Raw genomic sequence first — 16,498 nt, 5'->3', positions numbered from 1 at the left:
GTGACGTCACGGGAGGCAGGAGACGCACGCATTTTAAAATGAAAAAAAAACTGCCAAAAGAATGATTTAAAAAAAATACATGTAACATAGAAACCTGTATAAAGCAATAGGTCATTTTCTGATGATGAATTCTCTTTAAGCAATGCATTTTCCCTATTGCCCACACATTGCAGGGATTTTCTACCACTCAAGCAGCTCATAGTGGTGTATGGTGGCACATTGCTTTCCATGGCTGCCTTTATATGGGCACTCATGACTTGTGTAGTCATTACTGTGGCTGATTATGTTTAGCTGCTTTCTTCTGTAGGAAATTAGCCAACTGTCATTTTAATAAGTTATTCTCTGGGATTTGCTTCCCGTGAAGGTGGAGGAATGACGTTACTTTGGTTCGCAAAAGTTCACCTTGGAAAAAAAAGAATAATGTGAATGCAGGTCAGGTTCCTCAGCAATGTTTTGGGTCTAGCAGAATGTACACAAGGAACATTACAAGTCAGTAATGTTCCTGCTTCCTTCTGCCTGTATAAATTCTACAGCTCCTTTCTAAGTGTTGGTCTCAGGTTACACTGCCTGGTTTTTGGCTGGGACTTGCACACATACTAGTGTACTTGAGGCTGAAGGACACAGAGGACGGAAGGCAGCAGCTGCGTAGCTGGGTGTCTTCTCTATGCTGGAGCTCCAGGAGCCCTGAAAAAGTGATAATCAGGTGAGTTCTTGGAACTTTTCTCCATTACATTTCTTTTCTTTCTTTTTTTTAAGCTATTTGGCAGTTGTTTGTGGTTGCATGTGTCATATTATACTATTTAGTTTATACACACATTATACTTGGCCATAATTTGCCATTTTTTTTTGTTATCTCTATGGAGGAGAAGTTGTGACCTAGTTGTTAATGGACTTTTATGTCTCTTTGGAACTTGCTCTAATTGTTTAACCTTTTGTACTTGATATTCAGCTTTCTGGTATTTTCCATTGTTTAGATTCAGCATTGCCTAATTTTAATGAGGTTTAAAATGCTGAACAACCTTACAAGCAGGATGTTGTTCTTAAAGGCTTCGTAAAGGGGTTTTCTGGGAGTCTGAAAATTAAACTGGTTGTAGGAAATTTAAAAAAAATATATATATACACAACTTTCTTACTAAGGCTACTTTTTCACATACCGTGTTTTTTGTGGCCCGTTATTGCGGGTCTTTTTTTGTGGGCCATATTGCCCCAATTTTCAAGGTCTGCAGCAATAACAGAATGCAAAAAACTTGCGGATCGCAGTTTTCCAGGTTTCCAATAGTATAGCAAAAGTATTGGGAAAAAAACGGCGGTCCGCAAAACAGGAAGTGACGGCGCACCACAAAAACAACCTTCCGTTGTTTTTGCGCCCCGTTGATTTACAATGGGGGCCATGTCCGTTAGGCCTCTTTCACACTTCAGTTGTTTGGCGTCAGTCTAAATCCGCCATTTTCCTCAAAAAACGGATCTGTTTTTTTTTCGACGGATCCGTTTTTTCCCCCATAGACTTGCATTAGCGACGGATTGTGACGGATGGTCGTCAGTTCCATCCGTCATGCGACGGATCCGTCGAAATTTGGCGGACATCATCTAGACATTGACGGTCATTGCAACGTTTTTGTCTGCGTTGAAATGGCGGATCGCGTCCGTCATTTCATAGAATGGCCACCTATGGGCGACGGATCCGTCGCGACCGTCATTTCAGCGGATCCGTCGCCCCAATCCGTTTTTTCAATTTTTTTTCAATTGCGCATGCTCCAAAAAGTATATACAACCCCCGAGTAACGGATCCGTCAAAAAAACGGATCCGTTACATCCGTTTTTTCAACTATTGTGACGGATCCGTCGATCCGTCATTATGTCGGAAGTGACTGACGCCAAAAAACTGAAGTGTGAAAGAAGCCTTAGCCGTGAAAAAGATCGAGCAAGCTCGATCTTTTTTCACCGCCGTAAATACGGCCCTCACGCCATATGGCACACGACGCACCGTGGAATTATTGCAGCCCGTTTTTGCAGCCCCATAGAAATCTATTGGGGCCGCAAAATCAACGGCAAGTGTAAAAGAAGCCTAAATCCCTTGCCACTCAAGTACTTGATTTACCAGTTGTCTCCTCTGGTCTTCGTTTCCTTTTCTAGTGCATCGATGTACCATAGTGACATGTGATCGCAGCAACCAATGACAGGCCTCGGCAGTAGTGCTGGCATTAACAGCACATGACCACTGAGACCCTTGATTGGTTGCAATGGACATGTCATCACTCCTGGAAAATAGAACACTAGAACTAGAGCATTGATCCTGGCGTATTGGAAGATATTACAGGTAGGTATTGTTTGTTTGTTTTATTTTATTTTTTATAACATTTACTGGAACTAGTTTAGCTTCTTTAATAACCTCTTCAAAAGGGTTGTCCAGGCGCGGTATAAGTCTGCAGTCCCTCTGTATGACTGCAGACTGCTGAATCATGGCAATGTGCATGCTGTCGCGATTCCCAGTATTCCAGGTGTGAGCTGGCGGTCACTTGTTCTCCCATATACAATTTGAAGAATTGCGGTCACTTTCTAAGTCTCTTAGTTTCTTAGTCTCCTCCGACTTCTATAAATTCACTTCTATTGTGAGAAGCTGAATACGTCTAGTCAACATGTGTCCGCAGGTAAGCAATCCACATGCATGAGGCCACGAGGCCGCCTGCTTGCACAGGGAATACCAGAAAATTGCAACAGCATGCAAAACGCACGCTATTGAGATTTGCCAGTCTGCAGTCAGTGTCTGCAGACTTTTGTCCCAAGCCTGGACAACCATTTTAAGTCTTTGAGACTTGACATAGTATTTTAATGACAAAAATAGCTTAAGGTATAGTGATCAGAAAGAAGTGATATTATGTATTCAAGTCATATTAGATAGAGTTCATAAATCACCAATTAATGAAGAAGGTTCATCCCTAACAATTGAGTATTGTATTTTAGGTGAGTGCATCTTATTGACAGGAGAGTCCCTTTGCCACTAACATAATTCTGAAATGGATTTTCCATAACTTTGTTAATGGGACACTAATTATTCATAAAGTCTACATTTGAGTGTGCTGTATAGACCCCACAGCCTTACCCATGCTACATGCTGGTCTCTTACGGCAGCCAAACCCCCATGTGGTCATAATAAATTCCGGGAGGTTATCGTAGCTTGTTTTGTGGGGGGTGGGGGGTCTTTTGACATCTAGTATATAGATGGCATATGAATGTTAATGAGCCCATCTCTCTACATGTATTAAAATAAGAAAGACTTTAGAGGAGAATAAGCATCACTATAATACAGAAAATCTGTGCATGTTTTTATTGATTGATTTCATTTGATTTAATAAAACCAAACATTAGTGAAATGTGGAGATTTTGTATCTATTACAGGATTATGCAAAAGCTGCAAGTGTTAATCTAAACTGTAGATCGGCCATTTTCTATAGGTTTGTCATTTTTTCCTTTGGTAATATTCTGCTGTTTTACACCCTTTTTCTCATCATTCTACCAGTCTATTTTGAACCTGAAGTCTTGCAAGTCTTGATTCTCTCTAACCTTTCACATACTTGGATGTCATCCAAAGCTTCCATGTGCAGATACATTTACAAGTTATGTTGCTGCTGCTGCTAGGGAATGTGGTTGTAGCCCGGAGAATATATAGACAGACCAAGAGCACACTGTCAAATATTTTTTGTGACGTTTCACAGGATAATATGGAGAAATACTGTACAATTTATAGAATCCATAACTTCTAATGTCACACTAAGTTCTCACAGATCTACAGTAGTTCAGGAATCTGCAATAATTGATGTGAGGGATATCTACTTCTGGGTCATGTCATAGGGGCCTTTCATGATCTGGACTAGAGATGAGCAAATAGGTTCAGAAAACAATCGGCGAAACTGAATGTGCCGAATTTATATTTGATGATAGTTTCTGAACATATTCACTCATGTTGAAGTTCTTACTTTACAAGTTTTCCAAAACGAAATACCTGGCTGCAGTATATTTGAGCTATTTTAGGTCCCCATTCTAGAACATTTTCATTTGAGAAGAACCGTCAGTTTGTTGAGTATCATATGTTTTTCCATGTCTGACTATTGTGTACCGGAAGAAATCCCTTAGGCTGAATTTACATGTATTTTTTATGTGTACAAACTTAGCATGAGCGTTCAGTATCAGTGGGTTGTTCTGGGGTTGTGTTACCCTACGTGCATTTCCCTTTTGTGAAGGTCACAAGATGGCAGAAGCTCACCAGGCTGTAGCCTTCCAGTTCACTGTGACACATGATGGAGTCGATCTACAATTGGGTCGTGATGTTCTGCGACATCTCTATTTATCTGGGCTGATTGCCTGCCGAAAACGCCTGATCACACTTAAGGTAATTAAGAGGAGTGTACTGCTCTGTGACCTTGTCATGAAAAGTAATGCTGGCAGCGTAGGTTGCAGATATACAAAACTGCCTTCATAATACCCCATGAACTTTTGATTCCGGTTTTGTGAAAGTTTTATACGACTGGATGATTTTTTTGTAGATCAGTTGATCAATGTAAGAGGGATAGCTTTGAACTAGGCACATCATAGAAGTGCCGTGCATCTCCGGCAACTATATTGGCGTAAGTCTTCACAAAATTGAAGCCCCATCCTGCCCATGCGCCACTCATATTGGCATGGAGTTACACACAAATTTTGCAACTTATTATGGTGTTTTACACCAGAATTGTGGCATAAACGTCTTAATGATCCAGCCCATAGTTGGCAGAAATAAATGTACACTGGCGAGCAATGTAAAAAGTCTGCACAATGTCAGGCAGCAGCTCCTTTTTCGTTTGCACTACTAAATAAAACTCTTTACGAATTTCTCTCTGTGTTTCTTTATGACAGAGCTCTGTACTTAGTGGGGTCTATCCTGCCAGCCCTTCCACATGGTTTGCTGTTGTAGCGGTGACACTTGGCTCTTTATATGGGAAAGTGGATATATCATTCGGACTCATTAACAAGATCAGTAACCTCTTACCTGGACAGTAAGTCGCCCTAACGCAACAGATGAGAATATTTACAATAATAAAAACACATTTTCCACCATTATATTCCATTTCTAAACTGTACATGGTTACTGGGATTTTTATGAGACCTAAATTGCTCATTAAAGTGATTCTTGTCCAGGTACAAGTTTCGTATCTGGCAAGAACAAAGTAAATTGCTGCTTATAAAAGCTCATGGACAAGCTGTGCCTGACACAGGGGCACAGGGTCTCCTACCAGCTTGTGTTAGGCTATGTGTACACTGAGTCTCTAAGACCCTGGCACAAGAAAATGTTGTTTTCGCTAGGAAAAATGGTCATTTCCAAACCCTGAATTGGTTTAAAGTAGCATAAGGTAGAACATGCAATGTTGACACTGATGGGCATTATGTTAACTTTCTACTGCGCTTTTCCATACGGATTCGGTCAAAATCTACATAAAAAAAAATGCTGTGTGCACATAGCCTTAGAGACACAAAGCTCCTTGTGCAGCAGTATGGTGCCTCAGTGAGTAGATGCTTATGGAGATACATTATGACCCCATAGAATGTTGCCCTATGCTTGAAGACTTATGGGTTTAGTCATTTTGTTAGTAATATCATTTTATTCCTTAGAGATCTATCTAAAAGGTATTCTTCAAGAATGTAATAAAATGGCCCCTGTTACAATATACAGACTGCAGCCCATCTTTTCACATATCAAGGGAAACACAGTTCCTGAGACCTGTATCTCTCCTATGACAGATGATGAGCTGTATTGTAAGCACACATACGGAAGATGCATGAGAAGTCTGTGAAAGAAGAGAAAAAAATTCTCGACTGAGTGAGTATAAAGGATTTTTTTTCCTGTATTAGTTCTCTGTGCTCAGTTAGCTGAGGAGAAGATTTATTTCTACTCCCGTCACACACTTCCCCTCTGCTCACAGAGGTTGATATGTGTATGATACAGTTTCTCTGTCAGTTCAGACACAGGTCTCAGGAGCAGTGTTTCTTCAGACCGCAGACTGTCCTGACATATGACCAGGGGCTGCAGTTTGAATTATGTGACGGGGCCATTTTATTACATTGTATGGGAAACCGTTAAAACAGGGAACTTTCGTCCTATGTATATGGACAACCAATCATTTAATTGACTGGCATGTTATACGACTTTGTGGCTGGTACAAGGGAACTCCATTTCTGAATTCATATGCCACCACCACAATCTGTTAGTCTCCAGGCTGGCTTTAACCAATCAGTCTGCAGTTGATTTAGGTCAAGTTTATGCACAAATATTGAAAATTTTAAAGGGCTCATAAACTTGAAACACTAATATGAGCTAATCAAGGTAGCAGCACCACCCTTTTTTAGATATAGACCATCTGACTGCAAAGTGCTCATCAGGGAGTCTGATAAGGAATCAAGATTGTAGACTGGAGCTCAATGTAATGTTATTAGCTAAATGTAACCAGCAACATGTCAAAGATAGTTACATACAATAAGTAAACTATTTTTTCTAGAATATAGTTAGAGGAATCATTTCTTGGTGATTATTTTTCAATTACGGTTACCACAGTAAGTATTTCATTATACAGTGGGGCAAAAAAGTATTTAGTCATTCAGCAATAGTGCAAGTTCCACCACTTAAAAAGATGAGAGGCGTCTGTAATTTACATCATAGGTAGACCTCAACTATGGGAGACAAACTGAGAAAAAAAAATCCAGAAAATCACAGTCTGTTTTTTTATCATTTTATTTGCATATTATGGTGGAAAATAAGTATTTGGTCAGAAACAAAATTTCATCTCAATACTTTGTAATATATCCTTTGTTGGCAATGACAGAGGTCAAACGTTTTCTGTAAGTCTTCACAAGGTTGCCACACACTGTTGTTGGTATGTTGGCCCATTCCTCCATGCAGATCTCCTCTAGAGCAGTGATGTTTTTGGCTTTTCGCTTGGCAACACAGACTTTCAACTCCTTCCAAAGGTTTTCTATAGGGTTGAGATCTGGAGACTGGCTAGGCCACTCCAGGACCTTGAAATGCTTCTTACGAAGCCACTCCTTCGTTGCCCTGGCGGTGTGCTTTGGATCATTGTCATGTTGAAAGACCCAGCCACGTTTCATCTTCAATGCCCTTGCTGATGGAAGGAGGTTTGCACTCAAAATCTCACGATACATGGCCCCATTCATTCTTTCATGTACCCGGATCAGTCGTCCTGGCCCCTTTGCAGAGAAACAGCCCCAAAGCATGATGTTTCCACCACCATGCTTTACAGTAGGTATGGTATTTGATGGATGCAACTCAGTATTCTTTTTCCTCCAAACACGACAAGTTGTGTTTCTACCAAACAGTTCCAGTTTGGTTTCATCAGACCATAGGACATTCTTCCAAAACTCCTCTGGATCATCCAAATGCTCTCTAGCAAACTTCAGACGGGCCCGGACATGTACTGGCTTAAGCAGTGGGACACGTCTGGCACTGCAGGATCTGAGTCCATGGTGGCGTAGTGTGTTACTTATGGTAGGCCTTGTTACATTGGTCCCAGCTCTCTGCAGTTCATTCACTAGGTCCCCCCGCGTGGTTCTGGGATTTTTGCACACCGTTCTTGTGATCATTCTGACCCCACGGGGTGGGATTTTGCGTGGAGCCCCAGATCGAGGGAGATTATCAGTGGTCTTGAATGTCTTCCATTTTCTAATTATTGCTCCCACTGTTGATTTCTTCACACCAAGCTGGTTGGCTATTGCAGATTCAGTCTTCCCAGCGTGGTGCAGGGCTACAATTTTGTTTCTGGTGTCCTTTGACAGCTCTTTGGTCTTCACCATAGTGGAGTTTGGAGTCAGACTGTTTGAGGGTGTGCACAGGTGTCTTTTTATACTGATAACAAGTTTAAACAGGTGCCATTACTACAGGTAATGAGTGGAGGAAAGAGGAGACTCTTAAAGAAGAAGTTACAGGTCTGTGAGAGCCAGAAATCTTGATTGTTTGTTTCTGACCAAATACTTATTTTCCACCATAATATGCAAATAAAATGATAAAAAAACAGACAATGTGATTTTCTGGATTTTTATTTCTCAGTTTGTCTCCCATAGTTGAGGTCTACCTATGATGTAAATTACAGACGCCTCTCATCTTTTTAAGTGGTGGAACTTGCACTATTGCTGAATGACTAAATACTTTTTTGCCCCACTGTATATACAATCAGCTCTTATTGTCAAAACAGCTTTTTGTCCCTCCCCTATTGCTTCACTGTTTGGTGTCAGTTTTCTTGATGAGCTTTTGACATTACTTTAAGAAATAGTTCATTTAAAGAGTATCTGTTTTTAATTTTATTTTTCCTACATCAATAGTACACGTGAAAATAATAAACTTTCCGATATATCTTATCAGAGAAGTCTGCTTTTTTTGCTCCTCCTGAACTGATCATTATATTCTCAAAACTGTCAGTTCATAAGTAAAATCTGTACAGTATTCAGTGAATACAGATTTTATCCTTTAATGAGAAAAGAGATGGCAATTGGTGCTTACAAAGTTCTATGGAGAACAATAAGTGATGTTTCAGGAGAACTTGCAGCAGAATGTCTGTCTGCCTGTAACGCATTCCTCCTCCTCCCCTCTCACCTCCATAGCTGTCATCTCCTATCTCAGTAATGAGAAAGCGTGGCTCTCTGAATACAGTTTTTACCTGTGAATTCAATGTTAAAGATCAATTCAGGAAGAAAAAGTTACCAAGTTCATATTTTCATGTGATTTATGAAGTAAAAGTTAAATCGACAGTTGTTCTTTAAAGTAATACACAACGGCTCATGATGGACATTGCTATAGGCTTTTCTTAGAAAGATTTGCTTTACGTTTTGCTGTCTACGCATTTATTACAGTGTTCTGTCTCTTCACTTTTTCCATCTGTCTGATATAGATCTGTAGTTTCTCCTGTGTCCCGAACTGTGACAAGCGCTGTTATATTCTCATCAGGCGTTTGGGTCTCTGGGATCCTTATCTACCGTCAAGTTCTGCGTATCCTTCTTTCCTACCATGGATGGATGTTCGAGCCACATGGAAAACGGAGTTTAAAAACCAAAGTCTGGGGAGTAAGTCTTTTATTGTTATCCCTGTACTTAAAAATTCATTTTTTTAAACCACATCACAGAAATTAACAGGCTAATTGCAAACCATTTCTGTGCTATTTAAATGTCATTGTGAGCTATTGTGTGAAGTGCTATGGCCATGATTGTGGTGAAACCGCGTGTATGTGTCCAAATTGACGCTGATGATAAAAATGGATGACGGACGATATTCTTCAGGTATTTCGAGGTCATGTAGGACCTCTTCCTCAGGACAAAACATTAAAAAAAAGCTGCCAGCAAGGGAAACTGACATTAACCCCTGCTGGACTGAAAGGAAAAAGCTACATTTAAAATTATAGTGGAACTAGAGCTGCCATGAATCCAAAAATGGATAGTGAAAATGTAGGCCTAGATTGTGAGACTACCATGGATTGCTCAAAACACATGTGCTCCAGAATCACTGAGCTCCCGCAGAAGCATGTGCACCATGGTGTACAAACCCACAGACTTGTTATTTTCCCTTACAGCATTATGTGTGGGTATAGCTAGGAGCTGATCACTTCTCCGCTTTGGTTTTTGCGATACATGGGGTCTCTGCTCTCAGACACCAAACGATGTGGCGGTTGTTTAAAGTGCTGCATCATGTAAAAAAAAATCTATAAAGGTGGACTTACACTTTAACCCCTTAATGCAATATGACAAACATGTATGTGATTGTGGGGTTGATCACATGTGTAGGGGACTCAGGAGATGAGTTTCCTTCACATGCGGCAGTCTCTAACAGACGTGGACAGATATGAGATCCGGTCGAGGCTGTTTACCATTTATACGCCGCGGCATTTAAATGGAATGCGTGCCTCTCCTGTGCTTAATGGCTCCCATCAGCACCCTGTGACACCCAGGGGCCTAATGAAGGTATTCTGAGCTTCAAAGGAGACTGGGATTTACACTATATGCTGATCGATTGCAGGTTCAAGTGCCCCAAGAGGACTAAAAAATCTAATAAGAAAATAAGAAAGTTTTGAAAAATATAATAAAACAAATAAGAATATATGAAAGTTTGAATGACCTCCATATAGAAGTAGTACAAAAAAATGATTTGTTATCACCATGTTCATAAAAGTCGGAACTATTAAAATATAAAATTAATTAACTTGGTCAGTAAATGCCGTAATGAAAAAAATTAATCAGAAACCCGAAATGTGAAAGAAAAAAAAAATAAAAGAAAAACTGATCAAAATAGCATATGTAGCCAAAAGTGGTATCAATAAAACCATCTGCCTATCAGGCAAAAAATAAGCCCTCACTCAGCTCAATAAATAAACAAAAATGTTACTAGTCTGGAAATATGGCAGCATGAACAAAAACATTTTTTTGACAAATTTCTGAAATTTGTTTTTTTTCCAATTAAATAAAAAAAAATCTATACAAGTTTGGCACTGTGATAATGATACTGACCTGGAGAATCATGATTCAAAATATCTTTCCACAAAATATATGCCGTAAAAACAAAAAAAAAGGCAAAATTGGATGTTTTTCCCAACATTTTTTGCCTCTTTTAGTACATTGAATGGTAAAATGAATGATGTCATCCAAAACTACAACTCGTCCTATGTGGACGGAATAGTTTGTCCAAGGACCTGGTTGGTTGGCATATGTAAATTATTAAAATTTACTAATATAGTTCATTTATAAAAGATGAAGAAACGTCTACTTCCGCATTCATTCCGACACAAGCAGAGAACGTCCTCCTTCTCTCTGTTTTTATGATCAACCTGAAATATTCTGACTATCTGATTCAGTTCATTAACTAAACCAATCCTCTTCTGTCCGCATCAGCCATGAAGAAATAGGGGGCTTCACTTAAGCTAATGACCAAACAGAATTTCAGATAATAAATATTTCCAAACTAGTTAAATAAGTTTTTATGTTCCTGGAAAACCCATTTAATAATATTTTCCCAACAAGACATTTTTTGTTCTTGCTTGAAATGTGTCTGTTCTAGGGTTGCATGAAGATCATGGCTAGACGACAGCCAATGCTTTACAGCTTCCAGATGTCTCTCCCCAGGCTGCCTGTACCACGTCTAGGAGAAACTATAGACCGGGTATGGAAGCCATGCATGTTACCTTAACTTACTTGTCTACAGTTCTAACATGGAGGAAGAACTCTATTACCTTGATTTTGTGTGCTCCAGAAAATTAGATTTTTAGAGATTTTTAGAGGTTTAGTGATGTGGGTAAGCCAAAATCTATTAAAGTGCATCTGTCATTAGTATCGGTCCTCCATTCAGGCATGCAGGTCATAGAAAGCTGAATAAAATGATACTTTGATATCTGCGATCCAATGTTTTATTCCAGAGAAGCCCACACTTTTCTTAATATGTAAATGAGCTGTTAAGATCTATTGGTCGGACACAGATCTCCCTGAGAATCTGCCTCCAGAGCTTATTTTAAATGAAAGTGTACATTACCAGTGTGAGACATGTAATGACTGACGGTCTGCTCTCCTGATCTACATGTCTCATACTGGTAACTCCACCTTTCATGTATAGTAATCTCTGGAGGCAGATTCTCAGGGAGACGTGTGTTCGGCCCATACATCTTAACAGCTGATTTACATATTAAGAAAAACATGGATTTCTCTGGAATAAAACATCAGATCAAAGATATTAAGGTATAATTTTTTTCAACTTTCTATGACCTACATGCCCATACAGATGGCTATGTATACATACAGATGTACAAAATTGTTAGTATCCTTTTGTTAAAGTAAAAAAAATCCACAATGGTCACTGAAAAATAACTTGAAATTGGCAAAAGTAATTTTCAACTTAAATTTACTGAATATCGCTTTATGAAATCAGACATTACTTTGGAATTATGACTCAGCAAAAAATAAATAAAAAACAAACTAATAAAAATGGTCTGGACAAAAATGATGGTAAGAAATCATTTGACCATAGGGACATGTTCAACTATGGAGTGTCCTGTAATTAGCATCCCAAGTGTCTTACTTTAAAGGGAACGTGTCACCCCCAAAATGGCTGGTGAGGTAAGCTCACCGGCATCAGGGGCTTATCTACAGCATTCTGTAATGCTGTAGATAAGCCGCCGATGTTACCTGAAAGAGGACAAAAAGACGTTAGATTATACTCACCCAGGGGCGGTCCCGGTGCGGTCAGGTCGGATGGGTGTCTCCGGTCCGCTCCGGCTCCTCCCATCTTCATTCCATGACGTCCTCTTCGGGTCTTTCCGGCGCAGGCGTACTTTGCCTGCCCTGTTAAGGGCAGAGCAAAGTACTGCAGTGCGCAGGCGCCGGGCCTCTCTGACTTTTCCGGCGCCTGCGCACTGCAGTACTTTGCTCTGCCCTCAACAGGGCAGACAAAGTACGCCTGCGCCGGAGCCGCGGCGTAAAGACCCAAAGAGGACGTCATGGAATGAAGATAGGAGCGGACCGGAGACACCCATCCGACCGGACCGCAGCGGGACAGCCCCTGGGTGAGTATAATCTAACGTCTTTTTCTCTTTCAGGTAACATCGGCGGCTTATCTACAGCATTACAGAATGCTGTAGATAAGCCCCTGATGCCGGTGAGCTTACCTCACCAGCCATTTTGGGGGTGACAGGTTCCCTTTAACAGAAGGGCACTAACATTTTTGTCCATGTGTGTATGCGTGTATATAATACCATTGCTTGATCTCGTTGCAGTACCTAGAGTCTGTGCAGCCATTACTCAGTGAAGAAAAGTTCAATCGCATGAAGGAACTGTCAGAAGAATTCCAAAAAGACTTAGGACGCAAGCTTCAGAAATATCTTCATCTCAAGTCTTGGTGGGCAACAAATTATGTAGGTGCAGTATATGTTCTATTTAGTATTATTCACCTACATTAGTTTCAGAAATGAAATGATGACGTATACATCTGTGTACCTTGTGAGATAGGAAATGTTTGAAGTTTGTCTTTTTAAGATATGAGCACTTTTTTATTTTAGTAATATATTATAAAGTAGTTGTCTACTCCTGACAAATTCCATCCAAATAAGCTGGACTAGTTAAGGGAGGAATTATTTGGCACACACCAAGGCAAAGAACCAAATCCAGCTTGGCTGCATGTTCTGAGTGTGTTATGATCCGGTGACCTTGGAGCCGCATGAGACTTTCTCAGGAGTAGGTGGAACCTGTACTGACCGCAAACCCTAAACTGTCACCGCAACTAGAAGTAGCCGTGGGGTGTACCTAACACATCCTAGACATCTCGACACAGCCGGAGGACTAAATACCCCTATAGATGGAAATGGGAATTCTATCTTGCCTCAGAGCAGAACCCCAAAGGATAGGCAGCCCCCCACAAATATTGACTGTGAGTATTAGAGGAAAGACACACGCAGGCAGAAATCAGGATTTAGCAAAAGAGGCCACGCTAGCTAAATAGGAAAGGATAGGACAGAATACTAAGCGGTCAGTATTAAAACCCTAAAAATATCCACAGCAGATAATACAAAAATTCCACCATCTAACTAAAGACATGGAATGTATATCTGCAATCTCCTGAGAATCCAACTTGACTGAAATATCCAAACACAGTCTAAGCTGGACAAGAAAAAACATTGAATAGTACTGAATTGTAAAGCACACAGCATGTGTGCTGCAGAAACAAAACCAGACACTTATCTTAGCTGATTTGGCAGCAGGGCAGGAGGAACCAGACAGAGATGCAAAACCTCCAAGAACAATGGACAACTGGCAAGGGCTAATGAATCCTGCACACCTAAATATCCCAGTCAGAGCTGCAATCAGCAGGGACACCTGCCCAGGATTGCAACCCAGGGACAACTGCATTACTATCAACAACCACCGGAGGGAACCCAAGAGCAGAAGTCACAACAGGGTGACGGCAATTATTTATGAAAAAATGCTACAAACTAGATAAACTGTAAAAGAAAAAAAAAAAAAGTATGTGACATGATGATGGCTTTACAGTTACATCTACTGTATTTTCCATTGATTTCCATATCAGCATCATGATGGATATCTTACTTTAAATTGAATCCTTACATTATCTTCACTTTCAAGACATTTGAAAAACGTATATATATCCCAGTTGTCAACTAGAAATGCAGATTCTGTAATAAATATATGTAACTCATATGGTTTATGTCAACATCTTGGGCCAGATTAATTTTGTTTTGCTTTAAAAACTTGAATTAGTATTATACATGCTGTAGAAATATCTATGAGCATTATATCACGTGTGGTACCGTGCATTTCTTACTTTCTGCAGGTCAGTGACTGGTGGGAAGAGTATATTTACCTTCGTGGTCGAGGACCAATAATGGTGAACAGCAACTATTATGCAATGGTGAGACCCTACAGGGTGATCAGGGGGACAGGCAAGGCTTGTCCTTGTGCAACTTAAATACAGGCAGCAAAATTCATACCGCAAATACAACCATGAATTTCTTCCTCCATGAGATGACTTTATTTTCAGCTTGGTGCCCCATCTAACCCATCAGGGGCCTTTCAAGAAAGACAAAGTACCTGAGCGCTTCATACATTTTTAGATATCTGTATGTGGAGATTGGAAAACATTTACATTGTCTATCTGTACAAGATAATAGGAGTCAGTGGATGTTGCAGTGCTGGCTGACTTGATTTGGACTTTAAAGGAATCCGTCAGTAGGCTTTTAGTATGTAATCTAAGAGCAGCATGAATAAGGACCAGGGACCCTGATTTCAGCGATGTCACTTAAGACCCCAATTCACATTAGACTAATGTTGGCCGAACCTGCCAATATCAACTGGTTTGTCTGACTGTCTAATGTGTATGGGGACGTCATCCGATTGATAGTCAGGCTTGATGATGATCGAGCATGTCCAATTTTGGGCATACAATCACATTGTTCTCCCAGACAAAAGTTACCAGCTGTCGTATCGGTCAACGACTTTCTCATAGAGCGCACATGTGTATGGGAGAGTTGGCTAAGAAGGCTGTTGGCCGAACTATCCGCTGAAGCATTGTTTGGCAAACAGCTATCTAATGTGTGTGGCTAACTTTACTGCGCTGCATGTTGTAGTTTCAATAAAATCAAGTCTTTATCAGCAGGGGATTACCACTTTAGGACTAGATGTCATGCTCTGTGTAGTCCTCTTGCTTTCTGTAACTCTACCCCCACCACTGTTTAGCCACTTTCTGCCAATGAACAGTATATACAAAAAGTTATCAATCAGTTGTGTCGGTGGGGATATACAGAGCTCAGCATTTAGAAAACTACTAGATATGCAGCAAATATAATGTTAATTTTATAAAAACTGCATCAAGCAGCTCAGTAAGTTACACATCAATGGAATCAGGGTCTCTGCCCCTACATTATGCTGCACTCGGATTACATAGCAAAAACTGTGGGACAGATTCTCTTTAATCAATAACCAACAACAGTTTCTGCTAGATTTCAGAACATGATGACAAGCCAGTGACTGTACTCATAGAATCAAGGAATCAATTGCATTGTAAATGAATCATGTACAGTGTAAGGCATGGGGGTACTCATGCAAGTTGCTTTGATAACAGTCATGCAGATATAAAAGTAACCCAGTATGTCAAGCCTGTGCATTTCTTACTGGTCTTTAGGCCAACTCTAAAAGCAAATGATAGTATATATAAAACGGTCACAAGTCCATTTATATTAATATTTAACCCCACTAGCTTGTTTTTAGAAGCCAAACATCTTGAGAGCATTATGTCCTGTCTGACTACATGTCCCTTGATGAACCTGTTATAGACATGGTAAAAGTGTTTGCACTTTGCATATTAAAATTAGGGGTTTATTACATAGGGCGCCAACTGACTATGAACAGAATTTGCTGGATGTCATTTGTTTGATTTTGATGATTTAAATTTGTAGCTAAAAATTATGTGTTGATGGTTGTCTGTACACAGGATGTAAGGTGCATTTACACTGCACAGTTTTCGTGAATGAGTGTTATTAACATCTCACGATAATCTTGCAGTCTAAGCCGGCAGCCGATCACACAACGAGTGAGCAAAACGCTTATTTGTCAGGTGAAATTATCTTCTGGTGTTTAGAAAGATCTTCTTTTTTGGGAGTCCATCATCCTGTGTAAACAGGATCTGTGCCGCCAAAACAATGACAGCCTATGCGCACTGAGTGATCTATTACTGATTGTTCAGCGTACACCTGAAGCTTGGTTGGCCTGTTTAAACAGGCTATTAACTGACCGTCGATCAGCAAACCTGTCGCTTTTCAGCTGTTGCATTGCACAGTCTGAATAGACACTTAGCACTGAAGAAAAAAAATGTAACTCATTTTGAAGACCAAACTGTTCTTATATAAATTGTTCCTAGTTGGTTCACTTAAACTGACAACTTACTATCTGCTCCTAGTAGACTTTTGAAAATGTTCCA

At 40.1% G+C, this 16,498-nt stretch overlaps 1 protein-coding gene across 2 annotated transcripts in view; it reads left to right on the top strand.

Annotated features, from left to right (window-relative positions):
* Positions 1-351: 351 nt before the first annotated feature.
* The window catches only part of CPT1B (carnitine palmitoyltransferase 1B), a 56,093-nt gene continuing 39,946 nt past the window's right edge, over positions 352-16,498 (top strand). The window contains exons 1-7 of one of the 2 annotated variants that reach the window (XM_077264289.1): positions 352-703; positions 4,239-4,387; positions 4,891-5,030; positions 8,928-9,099; positions 11,081-11,182; positions 12,786-12,923; positions 14,357-14,434. In XM_077264289.1, coding sequence (XP_077120404.1) covers positions 4,247-4,387; positions 4,891-5,030; positions 8,928-9,099; positions 11,081-11,182; positions 12,786-12,923; positions 14,357-14,434 — 771 coding nt within the window. In that variant the 5' untranslated portion in view covers positions 352-703; positions 4,239-4,246. Of the gene's footprint in view, positions 704-2,215; positions 2,318-4,238; positions 4,388-4,890; positions 5,031-8,927; positions 9,100-11,080; positions 11,183-12,785; positions 12,924-14,356; positions 14,435-16,498 lie in introns of those variants that run through there. The other variant, XM_077264290.1, reaches the window with a different exon arrangement.

This window comes from Ranitomeya variabilis, chromosome 5, assembly GCF_051348905.1.
Source record: "Ranitomeya variabilis isolate aRanVar5 chromosome 5, aRanVar5.hap1, whole genome shotgun sequence".
NCBI classification, from domain to species: domain Eukaryota; kingdom Metazoa; phylum Chordata; class Amphibia; order Anura; family Dendrobatidae; genus Ranitomeya; species Ranitomeya variabilis.
Note: the sequence above shows the minus strand (reverse complement) of the source record. Positions and strands in the feature narration are given on the sequence as shown.